The sequence below is a fragment of the Coffea arabica genome, chromosome 1c (genome assembly GCF_036785885.1).
Source record: "Coffea arabica cultivar ET-39 chromosome 1c, Coffea Arabica ET-39 HiFi, whole genome shotgun sequence".
Taxonomy (NCBI): Eukaryota; Viridiplantae; Streptophyta; class Magnoliopsida; order Gentianales; family Rubiaceae; genus Coffea; species Coffea arabica.
In genome coordinates this window covers 50,188,716-50,208,803 of record NC_092310.1, presented here as the reverse complement: position 1 = coordinate 50,208,803, position 20,088 = coordinate 50,188,716, and the positions used below count along the sequence as shown (strand labels likewise).

The 20,088-nt window shown below is 36.8% G+C and overlaps 3 protein-coding genes across 6 annotated transcripts; 1 reads left to right on the top strand and 2 right to left on the bottom strand.

Annotated features, from left to right (window-relative positions):
* The first annotated feature begins 282 nt into the window (after positions 1–282).
* LOC140035296 (DNA polymerase II subunit B4-like) lies at positions 283–3,113 on the top strand. Its single transcript, XM_072075681.1, has 3 exons — positions 283–603; positions 925–1,043; positions 2,771–3,113. The coding sequence occupies exons 1-3, from the start codon at positions 368–370 to the stop codon at positions 2,923–2,925; spliced, it is 510 nt and encodes a 169-aa protein (XP_071931782.1). The 5' UTR covers positions 283–367; the 3' UTR covers positions 2,926–3,113.
* Positions 3,114–3,701: 588 nt separating this feature from the next.
* LOC113726442 (heterogeneous nuclear ribonucleoprotein Q-like) lies at positions 3,702–10,595 on the bottom strand. Of its 4 annotated transcripts, none has more exons than XM_072075670.1 (10): positions 10,457–10,595; positions 8,694–8,709; positions 7,711–8,214; positions 7,515–7,631; positions 7,175–7,315; positions 6,870–7,043; positions 6,217–6,427; positions 5,954–6,129; positions 4,929–5,014; positions 3,702–4,101 (listed from the first exon to the last, which is right to left on the bottom strand). In XM_072075670.1, the coding sequence occupies exons 3-10, from the start codon at positions 8,122–8,124 to the stop codon at positions 3,951–3,953; spliced, it is 1,470 nt and encodes a 489-aa protein (XP_071931771.1). In that variant the 5' UTR covers positions 8,125–8,214; positions 8,694–8,709; positions 10,457–10,595; the 3' UTR covers positions 3,702–3,950. The 4 variants fall into 4 exon arrangements, with proteins under 4 accessions (XP_071931771.1, XP_071931765.1, XP_071931778.1 ...); XM_072075664.1 differs by having other exon boundaries at positions 7,711–8,157; XM_072075677.1 differs by having other exon boundaries at positions 6,217–6,424; positions 7,711–8,157.
* A 1,383-nt stretch (positions 10,596–11,978) lies between these two features.
* LOC113726436 (protein transport protein SEC23 D-like) lies at positions 11,979–19,330 on the bottom strand. The gene is made up of 14 exons (XM_027250156.2): positions 18,932–19,330; positions 18,375–18,434; positions 17,349–17,402; positions 17,079–17,251; positions 16,741–16,927; positions 16,349–16,494; positions 16,122–16,276; positions 15,835–15,916; positions 15,636–15,751; positions 15,164–15,262; positions 14,666–14,789; positions 13,684–13,961; positions 12,746–12,960; positions 11,979–12,604 (listed from the first exon to the last, which is right to left on the bottom strand). Exons 1-14 carry the CDS (start codon positions 19,257–19,259, stop codon positions 12,393–12,395), a joined length of 2,229 nt encoding a protein of 742 aa, XP_027105957.2. The 5' UTR covers positions 19,260–19,330; the 3' UTR covers positions 11,979–12,392.
* Positions 19,331–20,088: the final 758 nt, after the last annotated feature.

The following is a 20,088-nucleotide window of genomic DNA, read 5'->3' as shown; positions in this document are numbered from 1 at the left end:
CATCATTTTATATACAGATAATTTCTATGCCATGCTACAAGAAATTATGTTATTGGACTCTTCATTTTGTATTAGAGTATTCATATCCATAGCTCGTCTATATCCGAGTCCAAGTGTCTAGGAATTGTATCAGTTTGGACACGTGCGGACTGTATTGTAACAACACTTTCTACAAATACCCTTCGAAGCAAAAAAAAAAACCCACAAAAATAACAAAGACGTGATAGTGAGCATAACGCTTTCTACAAATGGCGGGAAAAAGATGGGAAGCAGGGTCAAGGCAGAGGCAGGCCGCCAGCTACTATATAAGTATCAATAATCAACGGGTATGTATAAGAGAGCGCGCGTGTAATACGTTTATGTAGGAATGGCGGAAAAAGAGAAAGAGAAAGAGAAAGCGAAAGCGAAGGAGAATGGTGAAGTGACGACGGTGACGGAATCGCCGGCTGGGGAATTAGAGGAGTTGCCGAAGACAATTGTCCGGCGGCTGGTGAAAGATAAGCTCTCTCAGCTCTCTGCCGAGTCTGAAATCACCGTTTTCCGCGAAGCCCTGCAGGCCTTCTCCGAAAGCGGTCGCATCTTCATCCACTACCTCACCGCCACGTGAGTTCGATTTACAGATTCATACGAATATTTCGATGTATGATAATTATTAATTGACGGACAAGTATAAGAATTTGTGCTTTCCTAGGGTTTGAAGTTTTCTTTTTCGGCCAAAAATATCGTAATTCCGAGCAATTTCGGGGATTCACTTCTAAGATCTCCGATTAGTCGATGCAATTTCGAAAGTTTTTCAAATGAGAGAAAACTGAAGCTTGAAATAAACCAAGAGAATGCATTTGTTGTTCCGAGTTTGTACACTGTTAAATCTGTTTGTTAAGTGAAGTGTGAGTGGGTGATATGTTTTCAATGAACGGTTTGTAGTGCAAATGATATATGCAAGGAGTCGAATAGGCAGATAATAAATGCCGAGGATGTTTTGAAGGCGCTTGAGGAGATAGATTTTCCAGAGTTTGTTCAGCCTCTCAGGGCCTCTCTTGAAGGTCCGTACCTCTTTTATGTCAATGCTGTTGCTTAATTATGTTTTTGGTAGCAAAAGTCAGCATTGTCTATATCTGGAGTGGTTAAAAGCTGCCTTTCACTTGGGGACTTCTATGGCCTAACTTTATCCATTTGTCTGGAGGAGCATCTTTTTTTTTTTTTTTTGATCAAAATGATAGATTGCATATATTGGTTAAAAGCATATACAGTTCGAGCAAAGGCTCGAATGTACTGTTGTGCATTTAGCACAGTAGGTTGGGGTTGACCCATTCTACATCATGATAATTGCTCAAGGCTTGAGCACTAAGATAATAACTAAGATCATTCTTGTTTACATCATTCAGGCAAAAGGAGCATTTGTAAAACAAGTACTCAGCTCTTATATTAGATTGTGAAAAATATGAAAATTCGTGCTCTACAAGATCTCAAGGCAGCTAAGCTAATTTTTTTTTTTAAAGATGTCACTAATCTACCATGTTCCATCTCTTAGTGACCAAATTGCAGGAAATGCCCTGAAGTGGATGTATGGTTGCAGGTCCTGTAGGTATTATGCCTTTCAGCAGTTGACCATGTCCTAATACTGGCTTGAAACAAGCATATCCAGAGAGTTATGAGATGAAACAGACACAAAAATCCCTGCTTGTGCATTAGCTTTAGAAAGAGTCCCTAATATGTCTATATTTCTCTCATATTGAAGCCCTTCTCCCTGATCATTCTTGTATTACTTGCTCCAAAAAGTCATTGGAAGTGCTTAATAATAATTAAAAATTTTGACAAACTTGTCTTGAAAGTAATGTATCGATGTGCACTAAATCACTTGAGCATGAAGAAGAATTAGTTGGAGCATCTGTACTAGTTTGTTATCTTGCAACCAATTGAAATTCATTTAGTTTCATCAGTTGAGAAGTCAAAAGTCAATTATAAATCTATAAAGATGCTCGCTCTCAGGAATTGCAGTTGTTAACTTTGATTCAATTTGTCTGGCTTGTATCATTTTAGATATCCTTAAATCCTATGTAGCGGAGTCTATTTCTAGTAATGCATTCAATGGATAGAACATCAGACAACCAGTGTGTGCTTAAATTCATTAGGCAGTATTAGTCATTTGGTGCTTTGGCAGCAAAAGTCCTGTCCATTAGCTAGTTTTTCCCCACTTTATTTTTTGTTTCAAAGTTTCTTCCTTGTAGAATTTGCAACCAAGATTTGGCCTTGCTCATGTCATATGAACTAGCTGTTTTGAGATTAACCAGAGCTCTGTATATGCATCCTATTTTTTTTTAACCGATCTGTGTTCTCTTTTTTTTTTTTGAGCCAATGCCATATGTGACTGTTGGAGATTGCCTTTGTTTTCTACCTTGGTTTTCCCTTTATTCAAGACATTCTACAGGACAAATTAACTCTTTCAGCGCATGAAAAAGCATTAGCAAGACACTCGTTAATGGACGGAAGTTATGCTTCCACAGTAAATTGATCATGTAGGGATCACCATATTATTTTATTTTTTATTGTATCCCTCGATGCTGCCATTCTTCATACGTATTTAGCTGAACAATTACACGTAACTGGATGGAGAAGTTGTGTTGCCTGGTAATTTTTAAGAGATTGGAAGAATTCGAAAATGAAGAAAGAAAGAGTAATAAATCTCTTTATAAGACAATTATTGGGTAGATTGTGAGTGGTGAGCTTACTGGATTTCTTGCATTTTTTTTCCTTTTCCTTCATCAAACAGAATTTCGCCAAAGGAATGCTGGAAAGAGATCAGGATCTTCAAAGGCCAAGGAAGCTGATAGAAAGGGCAAAAGGAAAGAGCCACCTACAGCAGAAGTGGAAGATGAGCAAGATGCAACTAAAAGTGATGAAAGTGAAGATGGTGCTGATGACTGAGGAGATTTTTCCCTAAGTTAGCATAGCCACCCCCCCCCCCCTTTCCTCCTCCTCTTCTCTCTTAAGAAGGTAGCCAAGCATAAATTATAGTAATACGGTCCAGATGGATATATTGGGTATGCTTGAGCGTGTGTAGCCTAAGCCTACTGAAAGTTGACGTGGTTTACAAAATTGGCATTTTTGGTGCAGTCTCACTTGCTATATTAGGCTTTTCTTTGGTCTTCTTGAAAGCTGATACTTGCGTTAACTGAGTCTACCTATTGGCCATCCCTTTTGCTTCTGTCCTCTAAAGACTGAATTGGAAGAAGGGAGAACATTCAGTTGCAAAAATATGCTATATGATGCTGAAAGCTACTACTATTTTTTAAATGCTGAAAGCTACTTGGAACAAAGAAAATTCCGTTCACCATAGAAGGCTATTTTCTCTGTAAATTCACCTTGGCTGATGTTTATGTTTCATATCAATATTTTCCAGTTAAATATGGTGATCTTTTACTGCCGTTTTATTTGTGTGCGATTTTAATTGACCTTCTCTGTAGCAAGTTCACAGATCAAACAAATTTAGCACTACTGCCATGACCGATTGTTTGGCTGGCGAATGCACCAACATTTCCGTCATTAACGTGGAACCTAGGGTGAGGCTAGTGCAATAGTCTGTCTAGTTTTGGCTTTTCGGTATGGAGGCCCTAGACATGAAATTGAGCGTAATATTATCCTCACAGTTTTTCATTTTTTATTTGTCCAATTCATTGTATAATTTTGGTGAACATTACAAATTTCATAGAAGCATTCGAAAGAATTTTGGCATATTCAGCTTTTCCCGAAGGCTCAAAGCCTCGAAGAACATCTTTGACCTAAGTAATTCAGCAATGTACTACAACACCAAAAAAAAAAAAGCTCAAAATGCTAGGACTTAGATGAGTAGAACAATTTGCCTAAACATCCAACATATTAAGTCCCAACTTTCAACTTAAAAAGCCCAAGAAGCACACGTCTGTAGGCTCCAAATAAAAAAAAAAAAGCAACTAGTAAGGCCGATATCGACGCCCCTGGCTACTATTGTTACTCTGCCTACCCCTGCCTGAATTGCTGCCACTTTTGTTGCCACTACCACTGCTAATCCTGCTGTCAGCTTTCTGCTGTGGGGGTGTGTATGGCTGGCCTCCTGGCTGTTGCCTGCAAGACAAAGAAAGAATAGTTGACATCCTTCTGCGGATATACAGTTAATGCCTCGTGCAATAGAACAAAGGACCAGATTGACTTTGTTCTTCATCTCATATCTGCTCCCCTAGGCTACGACTTGCAATTCCATAAAAAACTCTGAGGAAATCAACCTTATGCACAACCAAATTTATGCTTCACCTACCCTCCTCCATTTTATACACCAGGTACCAGTTAATTTGCTTTTACAAGATTTCCAATGTATGTAGCCTAGAATTGAACCCAAAAAGTACCCATTACCAAATTGTCGAACATCATATTATTAGTACTAGCACCCTTATTATCATGCCAATAATCACATATCTAGCGAAGCAAAACCAGAACTACTGGAAAAATGAAAAATAAAAAAAGAAACCTCCAAAGTTTATGGGCCTAATTCTTAAAGTAACATATCAGAGTTAGTTCAGCATGCAATCTGTTTATCTACTGAGAATTACTCAAATCACATCTGGTGGTCACATATGCAAATTCAGAGGTTTCCCCAGATGAACATAGAAAACTAGCATTCTTTCCCAGGTTAATAAGGTCTATACAGGCCAGTTAAAAACTTGGCTTTCAACAATCATAGGAAGAAGTACTTGGTCCAGATAATCAGATTATGTTTTTACTACAAGTTATGGAAGTATGCATACTGCCATAGTGAATATACATACCAGAGCATGGCACATAAACACCAAAGAACCATAGAACCAAAAAAAAGTTAAATAAGAAGCTCACTCTAGCAACAAGTCAACTGAGTATAACTTTATAAAAAGACAAGAAACTTTCAGTAAAACACTTACAGGACATATCCTATCCGTCCATCAGGAAGAAGCATTGGCATCATGGCCATGCCAGCGGGTGATGGTCCCCTGCCATAGATGAAAGGCTGCACCATAGACACAGAAGAATGTTATAAGAAGGCCAAAAATGTGAAAATAACCAGGAAAGAGATTGAACAAAAAAGTCAACCCAACGTGTAGAATTTATGACTATTTAACCATACAATACCATAAATCAGTTTTCAGATACAATTATGTTCCACAAGATGATAGGCATAACAAGAAAGATGGGACATTACATATTTTAAACAATTCAAGTTAAATGTTCAAAAAGGCACTTCTGTCTTCAGTTCACCAGCAAACACAGTGAATGAACAGGTTTTTTTTTTGGGGGGTTTTTTTAAGGGGGGGGGGGGGGGGGGGGGAGGTTGGGGGGAAGATGTAGTAACATGTATAGCAAAAGTTTCATAACTACAACCATAAATGGATTTCCTGATAAATTCCAATATGTCTAGAATTCTTAGAATTTCAAACAACCAGTAAAACAGACATATGAGAATACAGAAACTATAATTTGGTTGGTTTTCATAGATCAGACACAGAAAACAATTCAGATGAAGTGGGACATGTCTATAAATATAATAAAAGATCATGTTTGGTTTGCAACTGCACACATACTGTAAACAATCACAAAAAGTGTGTTACACGATTTCAATCAGTGACCCAAATGACATAATCCTGACATAATCCAATCTCCTCCTAAATCCAACCAAGAAAGCAGCCTATCGGCCGCTCGGTCAGCCGACAGAAAATCTAAGTCTTTCTTTTGTCTATTTTATTTTACTAATCCATATTTCCAGCAACAATCTATTTAGTAAAACCCTTTGGTTTACAAGATAATGTTAGGAACAGAAATTAATAACAGAAAAAATTAATGATACTGAACAAACAATAAAGTGGGAAGTATAGATTAGGTAGCACCATCTTTCACGATCAGCAAGGGAGAGAAAGGGAATGAAGGAAACCATGGATACAAACATTCATACCTGAGCAAAGCCAGTCGTACCAAATCCTGCCCCTACTGCACCATATGCACCACCAACCAAACCAAAACTAACAGGGGGTGCATAACTAGGCAGCAAAGCAGACTTCTGTACATTTGGTCCTCCAGTAGGTTTTTGTTCTGCCTGTGGTTTTGCAAGAGAGCACTCGACCACTTGTCCTGGCATTCATCAACAAAAGATGGTTTATCAGCATTTTTGCTGAGAATAAAATAGCAAGAAACTAGAAAAGCTGACACAGGCAATACCATTAATCTCATATTTCTCAGTGTTTTGAAGTGCTTTCATGGTGCTTGATCTCTCTGCAAAGTGCACAAAACCGATTCTGTTCTTTTCCTGCCCAGCCTTTGCTGGTGGCAGCACAATTTTTGTGATTTTCCCATGGTGTTCGAATAGCTTCTTTAACTGATCTTGGGTGATATCTTTAGGCAAGCTTTTCACATAAACTGCCTTCACCTGCTAAGAGAAACACAGACATATTACTCTTGTATCCACAAAAACTTCCACATGAACAGAATTGATGTAACAACTTCAGAAACCAGAGAGGCTGACAAAGTAACCAGTTAATAAGAAGCCAAAAACACAAAATATTCCAGAAGCACTAGATATGTACTTTCTAAACTTTGATTGTCTAACTTTGTGGGTGTGTATGTGTGTTAATTGTCAACCATAAGAAGACAGATTTTGGCCGCAGCTCTGAGGGTCCAAGTCATTACCCTAAGGTTATACACTGCAGACAATACATGCTTATGCAGATTTTCTGAAACCATATGTGAATCCACAGCACACATGCATATACGTGCAGACTCCAATAATTTAGTAGTAGCAAAACCCTTACCCTTCTGTCTATCATGCAATACCCCTCCTTAAAGGTGTATAAATCCATATAATATTCTCAAACCTGTGAAGCAGCTGAAGACTCGGCATGTTTAGGATCAGCCCAACTGACAGTTGGAGCATTATTATCCAGCTTAAAATTTGGGTTGATCATCTTTTGCCTTGAATATTCAGCACATGCATGATTATGATATTCTATAAATGCAAATCCCCTATTGTTTTGTGAATTTTTTATGTCCTGCATATAACAAAAAGAGGAGTAAATGATCATGGCTTGGGTAAGACTTACAAAAATTATATTACCTGCATTAAAATTTACATGCTGAAAAATAACATGAAATGAAGAATGAAGCCATATATGATACAAACCTTAACCAGTTCCACAGAAGTAACACCAGGTCCCACCTCCATCACAGCCTTCTTTAAATCTTCATCACCCCAGTTCCTTGGAACATTACCAATAAATAAACGATGCTTCGCTTGAGATGTAGAACATTTGATTTTTTTGCCCTATGAGTGAGAGAGAAATGGGAAGAGAAGAAGAATAAGTTAAAGAGCAATCAGTACTTCCAGCATATAGAACATTGTCAAGCATAAAACACAAACAGCACAGGAAAGAAGTAACAAAGTGTGTTGTGAGAGTAGAAGCAATAGCTACGAGTATTGCCATAGTACCCACGAAATCAGCTCAACAATATGTTAAAATTACCTTGAATTCAGTGTTATTAAGATCCCGAATTGCTTTAGTTGCAAGCTCAACACTTTTAAAGGTGACAAAAGCATAGCCCTTCTTCTCACTGGAATCTTTCCCTTTCATTATTCTTACCTAAATGCAACAAGAACGACAGAATTAGATGTCACGAGAACCAACATCAAAGTATACCTAAAAAGCACAAGAACCTTACCTCTGTGACTTCTCCTATTGATTCGCAAAATCCCCTTAATTCCTCTTCAGAAGCATCTCGAGAAATTCCGCCAATATATACTTCTGAACCATGAGGAGGAAGAGCAAGTAGCTCAGCATGCTTTTTATTGTCATCTTGTTCATTAACTCCTGAGACACCACTGATGGACCCATTAGCAGCTTCAATTTCCTCCTCTTCGTCCACCTCTACTTCTTCAACCTCTTCCTCTTCATCATCTTCTATCTCTTCTACTTCCTCTTCTTCTTCCACTTCTTCATACTCAACTTCTTCATCCATTAGGTCTTCATTATCATTATCACCATCAAAGGCTAATCTCTCGTCAGAATCATTTGATTTCTCAGGTTCAAAAAGCTTCTCAGCTTGTTCCAATGCATTTGCTTTCACCTTTGGCATCTTAGTATCTATTTAAGCTAGCGTTCAAGGCAACTGTGAAGAAGGTACAGAAGCCAGAAGAATTCATCGGAAGCACCATACAAATAATGACTGGTGGCAAGAAAATGAAATGCCAAGGAGAAGTGTAAGGTTGAAACCGCAATTTAACGTGACATTGACTCCAAAGAATTCAATGTGAATGATTTGTGCAGCGAAAATTTAGATATCATGGGACTAACAGTTTAGGGTAGAAAGAGAAGCCTGTATGATAACAGAAAGGAATATGAAGGAAATACAAAAAACCAAGAAAGGTCTGTTTTGAGACAGGAATAAAGGTGATGCCAGAGAAATAATCAAACCTAAATTTGCAAATTGATGTCAATGAAAGGTACATGCAACAAGGACAATGTTGGGGTATAAGAGAAGTAGCATGTAGGAACCAAGAAGTAAACAGATAATTATAACAAAAACAGAGAATTTTAAAACGAAACATCATCAGTTATAGCATGAATCAGCCTGCTGCACAAGAAAGGAGCCAATCCACAAACTCTCCACTCTCACAAAAATAGTATCAGTACCAAATTACGTACCAAATTGTGCACCTTCCTGCAATTGGACAAAATAGAAATAGTTAAAAACATCAAAAAGGTTACAAAACATGGGGGATTAACAGGTGGGGGGGAGAGAGAGAGAGAGAGGGAGGGAGGGAGGGAGCACCAAAACAAGTAGCTAAACAAATAATAAAACTTATTTAAAAAAAAGGTAGAGCTTCTTAAAACAAAGAATAACAAAAAAGGCACTTAACCAAAAGGACTTGCAACCCAATTGGGAAACCTAAGTATAGAAATCACTGGGTTTTTGGCATGGGATCCTCATATCAGGAATGGGTACCAAACAAGTGACATCCATGCTGCTGTTCAGTGAGCCACAATTGAGGCCAATCTACGGGAAGTGTTAAACTGGATGTTTTTACCATACCACACATGGGACTCGGGTTTCCATTTGATTATCCCCTTATTGGTAATAAAAAGCATTGCAGTTCTAGAACAAAACGCAAGGAAAATGATATAAATCCATGCCAATCGTGGGGTTTATGATTCTCAATCCGATTCCTATTACCAAATCAGCTTTAAGATATTTATGCAAATTCTCGATCATGGGTGGATCTATCTCACAACAAATTCTCCAGTGACAGAACAACCACAAGGAAACAATACCAATCAATTAAGCATAGCGACTGACGAGGACCGCATGTTCCAGTGGTAAGTGGAAACTCCCACCTCACTCTCTCACTACACACAAAAACATGTACACTGACACAGATATGAGCATGACTTGTTCTCAAACAAACCCCTACAAATAAATCATACATCTGTCCATTCTCCTGCTTGTGTTATCCGACCATGTCACTGAGGCACTATTATAAGACTATATCACTCAGATTCGATAACATGACTTTCTGAGTTTTTCTCAGCCTTATAAATGTTCTTCACTACTTCCCTTCTTCCCAATCCTCCTCATCCACCGCCATCTACCCAAATAATTCTTCAACACTCAACGGTACTGCCTAGGGAAATTAATGATGGATTGTAATGTGCTTACACTCCTTATCAGGCTCTGAAAGCTCCATTTCCCTCTTAGCAATGAATTCAACACAAACAAATTCAATCAGCCTGAGAATTTCTAGTTGATCTTCTCTCCAGCATCATCATTGTCCATTCATAGTACAGTTCCAGCACCGCCCTTCCATCAACCATCCTCAAACCCAATATCAAATATACAAAGCTCACTACGTATCTCAAAAAGAATCCATTACACAGAACATAATGCATAAAAATTTATCAAAAACTTACCTAAATCTGCATCCTCAGCTAAATAAAGCTGTCTGAGGAGGTCAAATTTTCGTGATTCAATCATTTTCTATCCACACTAATAATTCCGCACAATTTAGTTTTTCAGAAAATTTAAAAAGAAAAAAACCCACCTTCAGCTTATAAAAGGCCCACGGAATATTTATAACTTTTCTACAACAGCAATAAAGCCGAAATCCGGTAAATTGATTGATTTTCCCAATCCCCCTAGAAAGATACCACCAAAATGCCAACACATTTAAACCTTTCAATGAACTACCTTCCCTTAGATTTCAATATAAAAAATTCCTATCACCTTTTACCTATTAGAAACAGAGAAGACGAAACCCTAGTTTTCAATTTGCTACTTAAACATACAGACCTAGAAACATACGGAAGCTAGCTTCATTGACGAAAAATACCTCATTGGAAACGTATGAAATCACGAAAGAAACGTTAAAAGCGTAGCATAAAATGATGCAAGTAGCAAAGAGAGAGAGTACCAATTCTTTGGAGCTCCGGCGACGTCCGAAGAGCTTTTCAAGGAGAGAGTGAAAGAAAGCAGAAAGGTCTCGTCTCCTTCGGGCAGTTGGCCACTTTGTGTGTTAAGTATAAAACTTGGGTCCCCCCTTATGGGCATTTTATTATCATTCGTACAAAATTTGTTTTTGTAAGTACTCACTATTATAAGGTTGGTGTAAAAAATACGAGAATGGCAAAATCATGCAGATAAATCCACTCATGAATAATATAATAAATATATTGGAAAGTTATGGAGTAAAAAATGTGTATAATTACGAAAATGTTTTTAAAGATTGTGATATATTAATACCAATTTTAACTCTTATCCATGCATGTTAGACATTAAACTAGTTGAGATTTTATTGCCTTATTAGTATTATACACATTAATCTATAAAAAATTGTGATTTATAATTATGATATACCTTGTTGCTAGTTCGTGATAACTCAAAAAATATGTCATTGTCTTACATAATTTATAAAGCTTTTTAAAAATTAAAATATAATTCATGAACTTCAATAGTTTATTTCTACATGTTTTACACAATTCGATGAAAAGAACGAGTATTTTTATACAATATTTTAAAAATACAAAAATTTGTTTGAGAATTTGGAAGGCAAGTTTTGCCTAATTTTTCTTCTCCAAGTTTTTTTAACTACTTCAACTATAAGAATATCAAAAAATTTCTCAAAATTATTAATATATATATATATATATATCAAAATATCTAAATATACAAAAAAATAATTAAAAAAATTCCCTGTTTCCTTCCTTCTCCTTGTCCTCCTCCCACCTCAATTCACTATCAACAACTCCGCTGCGGCCATGGCTGCCTAGCACCTCCACCAATGCCTCCTTTTTTCTTTCTTTCTTTCTTTTTTTCGTCTCCTCCTCCTCCATTCCCTTTCTTCTTCCTCTTTTTTCTTCCTCCCCCTCGATCCCTCTCCCTTCCCTCGATCCCTCTCCCGCCTCTCTCTGGTCATGCAACCAGAGGAAAGCGCAAGAGGGGGATTGGGGGTCGAAGGAAGGGAAAGCCGGAGGAGGAAGGAAGAGAGGAGAGAGAGAAGAAAAAGGGGAAGGGAGAGAAAAGGAGGAGAAGGGAGAGGGAGGGGGGGAAGTGGGCCGAGGTGGTGATGGTTGTTAGTGGTACAACTCGGGATGTGGAGGGAGGGAGGAAAAACAAGAAAAAGCAAAAGAAAAAAGAATTTCTCTAAACTGTCAAATCTAAAAAAAAAATTTCTATACTTTTTATAGTAAATTAAAGTAAAATTTTATATAAACACCCAAAAAATTAAATTCTTGTTCGGATGATACTTGTGAGCCTGATATCATACAAATGTGACACGACTAATTTTAAGTTTTGGCATTACTGAACCTTGGTCGTCGAAGGGTTCCCGCCTTAATGAAGACCAACCTTGGTCGTCGAAGGGTTCAAGAGTACCAAGTATGAGCGCAAACATACAAGGAAATATATATATATATAGAGATTTGATACGACTAAAATTTATGTCTCAAACATTCAAACTTTAAAATTGCAGTTGATTGCAGAATACGACCCGCATTCAAAACACTTAACTACAATCACAAAGAGGAATAGGCTACATGGGCTATGTCAAAATAAATTGAACCAAAAAAAAAAAAAAAAAAAACAAGGGAGGCAATATAAACATGTGCAGACAAAATTCTAATTTGAGGAAAGGGAAAAATGGATTCCCTCCTTTTCGCGACTACAGCAAATACCTTGGATGGAACTAATTTAGTACAAGAAGACAGCCTCGTCTCTTCTGCTTCAAGACACGCACACACTCTGTCTCTCTCTCTCTTTACTGCAGCTACAAAAGCACATCAGTATACTCTTTGTTTGCCAAGTGATCCTGTCCTTAATTTTACATCTAACTGAGGTATGATGCGGCTCACTCATTTCAGATATTCCAACACGCCATGATTTATCTCCTCCAGGAAAGAAACGAAGCCCATGACACTAGTGAATCCACTGCCTTCAACGTCTTGTTCCTCTATAAGATAGTTTTCAAAAATTGTGGAATCATCCTGCCCTCCTCTTATAAACATGAGTGTTGGTGTAATGCATCGCTCTTGCTTTAACTTGTTTATGGTAGTTCTTAATAAGCCTGGCAGGGAAAAGAAAAATGAAAGTGGGCAAAATCGAAGCCAACCTTAATTCATTGGATAAAGAAAAATTACAATTCTCAGAGTTATAAGAAACAGTTATGGTTATCGAAAAAGCATCAAAGCAAGGCAAGAAAACTTACAGTCTTGAGGTGGAGGAAAAGGAAGTGCAGGGTCTGCAGTAGAAGAATAGAATACAATGAGGGTAGTGAATGCATCGAGAAAAAATATTGGACTTCCACTTGTGATCAATGCAGCCCGACTCAAGGAATGGCGTGGAAAGGCTTGTTTATCCGGAGTGGCAAATGATGTCAAGATAGGATATATAGCTCGGTGAAGAGATGAAGGTTCTAAAGCACTGCATCAAAAGTTCAAAACAGTGAATTGTAACGTATTATCCAAATTTTTCAATCAACTCAACAACTGGCACAAGAGAATTAGAAGAGTTCCCTTGGCAGTTTCAGAGAACCAAAATTCCATCTCCATGTGTATCCTACCTTGACAAATGCTAAACTAGTCAACTAGATCATGGCAAATTGACTAGACTGAAGAAAACATTTACCTAGTGCTGGATAATCAACCATAAACATTTTCAGAACAAAAATAAGGCAAAATAATGTTGAGAGTTGATCAATCTTGAATCAGAAATCAGCTAAAGAATATTTGCGTCACCCTTAATCAACCCCATTACAACCTGAGATTAAAAACAATGATCCTATATTATGATGACCACACAGCAGACACATGATTTAGGCACAAAAGCAATTTTAAGAATCACAGTCCATGCAATCTTGTGTGGGTTTCCCTCTTGATCTAACAGCACTTAAATCATGCAAGAAATTTTTCAACTGCTTTCTTCAATACCAAGGAGGGCAGATTAATATATGAAACATGGCACTTCAATCCAATCTTATACTTGATTAGCTGACCTCCTTACCTTAGTCTTTTACTGCAAGGAGAAACTAAAGAAGCATATACTTGCAACGCAACACAAAACAAGCTGCAGTTTTACGCCTACTTGCATCTGAAATGACTGATTATACCTCTGAGAAGAGTCTCAGTAACTAAACTCCTAACTTACCTGAATAGACACTGAAGATATATTCGGTAATCTGGATGAACACCTTCTTCATGCAGGCGGAGTAGAGGATTTCGCAGCAAAGCAAAAACTAAGCGGGGCAAAGGCTGAAGCTGTGGGCACTGGGAGAATGCAACATCAACATGAGCTGTAGCTGAATTTCCACGCTCAAATTGCAGAAGTTTGCAAGCATCATTATATCGAGCTGTAAGGAGTACAAGCCAATCATTAAGTAAGACCCTGCCTTCTCTAACTCCTTGCTCCAATGAAATCAATATGACCTGAGTCAAAAATATATGAACAATCAGCTAGAAAAAATTAATGCCTCACTTCCTTGAATAATGACAGCATCACCTTCTATTTATCAACAACAAGTTTCTACACTTGCTGGAACTGCAGGTGGTATTATATGTCTTCTATGTTCCATGTCATCATATTACTGATTTTCAACTATGTGATATAGAAGGAGATTATTTATTTTAACCACCGCATAGGTGCATATTTATGAATAAATTGAAGCTAAGCTGAACTACAATTGAGGGAGAGAAAAAAAAAGGCAAACAGTTCTAAAGGAAAACAAACTGATCATTCAAAAGCAAACAGTTCCAAAGAAAAACAAAGTGATGATTCTAATTTATCATTTTCTTTGTGAAATGAAAGAGAGAGATATGTAAATGATGTACAAAGTTTGTAGTTTTCTCTTCAAATGTATAATCCTGCCAAGTGTGCACCAACACATCCTGACTATAATAAAGATGCATGTCTAAGTATTAAACCGCAATAGCATTGGGCATCTTCCTTCCACCATCACTTCTTTTACAAACTAATAAACTTTACAAAATCTGGTCATAAAGCCATCCTCTGATTTATTATTCTTCACCCTTTTCGCCCATCTTGTATAGTCTTTTAAGAAGATGTACACAAAGAATTCCTTCCAAATATTGTAATGTATAAATAAATCACCATCGAAGTAAAATATAATTACCTTGTGCACAAGTATAGAAAGGACCACTTCTGGATCAACACTATCGTACACTTCATTGATATTATGGGCAGTTGTAAATTGCAAAGTATGGATCCTTAGTCTCCTCTGAAGGGAATGCTTGTTTCTGCAGAGTAACAAGATTCAAGATTAAAATAAGATCTGTAAAGTATATTGGGAGCTGAACATTTCTTTAAAACTAAATGACAAGAAACAAAAGACAGCACACAGCAATGTTGCTGTGACACCAGAAAAAAAAATATAGGATCAATCACTTCCAGTAAAAGGATAATAATTGTCAAAAATTGCTTATGAAACTTAAAAATTACTCTGATATGCAAGATGATATATGTTTATGGTTTAACAGACTTAATTAAAATTACAGATGATGCCACTGGAGTTATCATTCTTCACAAATGGACATCTAAATGAAAGGGGGAAAGAGTAGTCTTACCAGCAAATTACCTAATTGAAGTTTCATTCAGCAATTAGTTGGCATACCTGTTTGCAGAACTTGATGTTGATTTTGACAGTTCATCAGGGGGCACTACAACGGTGTACTGAAAAGCAATTTGCAACATAGGAAGTTCTGTAGTATGTCTGCATTGAGATTGAACAATACAGTATCAAATTTATATCTACTCCAAATTAGAAAAATACTCAAATAAAACCAGGAAAATAAACCAAAGAGGGGAAAAAGAGAAAAAAAAAAAGGGAAATATGAAGCAAGCCTACCCCCTAAAAATACTGAAGAATTAAAAATTCCAAAAGCTTTTACATCTCATGGATTCTAAAGGTAACAAAGTATTGAGACATGTTCGTCACCAGCTACATACTCATATAAGGTAGCAAGATGCATCATTTAGTGAAACAACAGACATGATCAAGCCGCACAGTAAGTAGGAACGACATGAACCTAAAAGTAGATATTTAAAAAAAAAAAAAAAAAATAGACGGAAAAGATTCTTTTTACCTGGAAAATCCAGAATCATTTGCAAAGTCAAAATCATAAGCATATGTGGCAAAGGAATCACAACAAATGATATGTTGTACATTCTCATATTGAGGATCTGGGAAAAAATGGCCATACTGTACGAAAACAAAATGCCAATGTTATATATAATGACCAATCACGGAAGTGAATAGAATTGCAAAGACAGATGAACACTTACTGAATTACCAACTTTAAACTCAGAAGATGTTCTCAACCGGAGTACACAATTAAAAGCATAAGGACGACTTAACATGCGGTACCTGTAAAACATCATCATATCACCCAGACTCGTAAAAGATCCCCAAGAATTAGGTAGTTAAAATGTAGAGAAATTTGACAGAAAAAAAAAATTAGTTCCATTTTTTATTAAAATAAGACCAGTACTCCTTTTCAGACTAAATATAGGCCTGGTATCACCTTCAAAATACAAATAAAGTCAAAAAATTCACTCGCACTCCTACTCACATGTCCTGTGGCAGTGTTGAGTTGTCAGTATTTGTATATAAAAACAGTGAGCCCCCACTCTCAATACTGAGAAATTTTAGAGATGCTAGATCTGTGTACTCATTTGTAACAGCAAATATGTCCACACAAACACCTGCTTGAACAGCGACAGTAGCCTGTGAAATATATGTCAATGCTTCCATAAGAATAATTAAACATCCATTTAAAACAACATGAATTCTATATACCAAATCTTTATAAAATGGTGTCTGTTCTGGAAGTAGAGCCAGGTCTGCATCCTCCCCTTTACTGGCATATTGCTCACCATACCTTCTAGTATCCAGCTCTCCAGCACCAAAATCAGGTGGACCGGATAGAAAAGCAAAAATTCTTCCTGCACTTCAATTAATGTGCAACAATGTAAAAGGATAAGATCAACGTCACATCTCTGATAAGCACATTCAGAGACATTAATGACCTGACATTTAAAAAAAAAAAAAAAAAAAAAAAACTCTTGGAGCACATTATATATGAAATTCTGGGACCAAAAAATAATTGCAATTCAAGAATACTAAAAAATTAAAAGAACCCAAAGAAAAACAGATTGTACAAGTAGAAGAAATTATAAAATCAGTACTACCTAATGCAAAAGTATTTCCATATTCTGAACCAAGATAATTAAGAAGAGCTTCCATTGCCACCCCAAAGCCCCGACCGCCCAACAGAACCCCATCTACTCCTTGACCGGCAGCTGTGGTCCTCTCCCACGAATTTGTGGGTTTTAGCGTTTCAAGTGCAGATGCAATACGGTCCTTACAGGTATCAACCTGCAAGAGAGATTAGAGAGACTCAGGCCCACAATTTCTTCAGTAGCGTAACAACCCTAATGGAAGATGTTCCAGATTCACCCTAAAGCTTGATATAATTTTGCTTTTACAAGAGAGAAAATCGCAAGAATGATTATGTTAACCAACGCACTGGAGCCAAAAATGAAGACAAAGGCATAACATCATCAAGCTCAATTGGCAGGCCGCCATCTGAATCTGGAGGAATGAGAACATTTTTCACCACTGGGATTGGACCTTGAACATCGAATAAACCAACTTTGTGGCTAAAAGTAGCAAGCCCAAAAAGTGATCCAGGTCCAAGGGCTGAAGAAAAGAAAAAAAAAATATCAATGTCTAATAGGGATATGTTTCTCCAACAGATTGCAAAATTATGAGCAAATCATCCAAAAAAGTCAATCACCTTCTAAAGCAGCTAACAAAGCACTTTTAATAAGTTCCAGAAACTCTTCCGAGGCTGCAAAAGAGTTCAAGTAAGTAATTAAATCCATCACACATAACAATAGCTTGAAAACAATTTCAATAACACAGAGGCCTTCCTACTAGTGTTAAACTACAAACAGGACAAAACCATAGGCATTACTAGGATCCACATATCAAAAGGTCAAAACCACTCTAAAGAAACACTATCTTATCATAAAGCCACCAACCAATTTCCATTGCCGGTGTTAAATTGTCCTCGACGAGAATTACTCATTTTATGAGAAAGTGCACCCAGAGAGGGAGGGAGAGCAAAAAGGTTAAGCAGTAAAAATAAGTCAAATTCAATACTGGCATTACCCCCATAACTTCAGCACAAAAAGTTACACAGTGAAGCCTAAATAAATGGCTGTTCTTTATTCTTAAACTGCATATAACTACCATCTTGTTTATTCTTTATTTGTCTTTTAACCTTAAAAATCATTATGACTGGTAAAACCATTTGTTAGTGAAAAAATGCAGTACAACACTGAATTAGAAACTTGAACTCCGATCATGACAATTGCATAGGTTCCAGCTTGAAAACACAAAGGAACCCCAACGTTTCCAGTTCCTCTAGCAAAGGAAACAGTGCAGACAGAAACCTCAAAACAAGTCTAAATTGGAAAACTTTAGTGTTTCAATGAAGAAGATCTATTAAAACCTATTTCTACATGCACAAACCCAAAAACCTATGGAATCCTCCAATATTAAACTATTTTTTCCATGTTTCTGCTGACAGTAACTTTCAAATGATTATTGCCAAGCAATTAAGTTCTTGTGACCTATTCACTGAACCATATAGCAAAAGCTCAAGGTCTGTTAAACTTCTTATCATCAAGGATAGCAAATCCAATACCCGACCTTTAACTACTGTTTTACACATTACAACAACAGAAAAAAGGTAAAATTAACAATAAAAAAGAAGAAAGCACACAGGAGACTATTCTTACGACCAGTTAAATCTTACATGAAAGATCCACAGCCGCCACATAAACAAGTCGTGCTTGCATTTCCTCAGATTCATCTACTGCAAGAACAAGAGAACAACATAATTCAACAAACCATATTAAAAAAAGCATAGTAATGCAAACGAGATACCCATGTAGGATCTCATTTCTTGGTAACCGACTGGCAATGTATGAGATATCTCATTCAATATAATTGATAACACACATCCTACACTATCACCAAAATCTTAAGTTGGAAAACAACTTTAGAACCTAAATTATGCCGAAACCGGGTGAATTCACAAATACATAAAAACTTATACTCGCACGCTATTTAACAACAGAACAATTTCCACAGACAACTGACCATAGAAATGCAAAATTTACCATTGCCCAGTACTGGAAAAAGGTCCAGTGAAATGCAAACCATAATCATGATTTAGCTCCAATCCACAATTTAAATATACACAATCCCAAATGGAAAAATCATATTGGGTGCTGTCCTGAATCCTAAAACCATCAGCAAAAACTTCAACCTAACAAATTTAAAAAAAAAAAAGAAGAAGAAGAAGAATACATGGCAATTCGAGGTCGATGAATGAGGAGAGATTCTCAGCACAAGAGTGGGGAAGAGAATAACGAGCGATGGCCTGAGAAGAAAGTCCGTTGAGGGTTCCACAAAGCGCACAAGTCCAAGCCCACTGCTCTTGGTCGCAGAAAGTGTTGTAGTAAGCCCAGCAATTCTCGCATCGGGGCAAAAGGTTCCCGTCCGATCCGTACGCCGGTGGGCTCCCGTTCTCGTCCTTCCCGGCGAATGGCGTCACGGTTACTCCCCATGGTATCCCGCTTGATTCCAACGCTTCCTGGTTCTCCGGGAACCGGCCCACCGTCGCCCGCACCGCCATGGTGTGTCTCAGTTGCCGGAGCTGGAAATGGAGGAAGAGGATTGAAAGTTGCAAGGTTTTTTGGAGGGTTTTTTATTAATTTTTACACGTGAATCTAGCTAATAGTGGCTTGCCACCTCAGCTTTTGAGTTTTTTTTTTTATTACTGAAAATCATTCAAAATGTACCTCATTTTGTAAATAACTTTATCGTCCATCACTTTTAAAAGTATACTTTTACAGTCCCTTACATATTCACATTAGTCAAATTTAATCTCTATCAAATTTCCGATTAGTTTTTGGTCGAAATCCATCACGTACCTTGTACATGATCAATTTTTAAGAACAAAATTATCAAATTAAAATTTATATAATCCAATACACAGTCCCTTACATTTCACAAAATGAATTTTTTTCATTCCTTACATTTTACCGTATAAATTTTTTCATCTCTCATTGATTATATGTACAAATAACTTTTTTTAACTCATGTATATATCTATTTTTTCACTTGAATAATACGAACAGTATATAATATATTTTTATTTGATTTCGCATGAACATACTGTTCATATGAAATTAAATAGATATATACAGAGGTTTAAAAAAATTTGTTAGTTTTTCGCTCATGTTCATTTCTTTTTACTCGAAAATTAAAAATAAAGAAGATATTTAATCTTAAACATTATCAAGTGTTTATATCGAATTAAAATTGGACAAAAAAGTAAACAAATAAAAAGTCTGACAAAAAAAAGTAAGTGATTGACACTTTCAAATTTTAAAACAATCATAAGGTAAGAAATTTAACTATTGGTCTTAAAAGTGACAAGTAAAAACTCTAAATTTAAACTG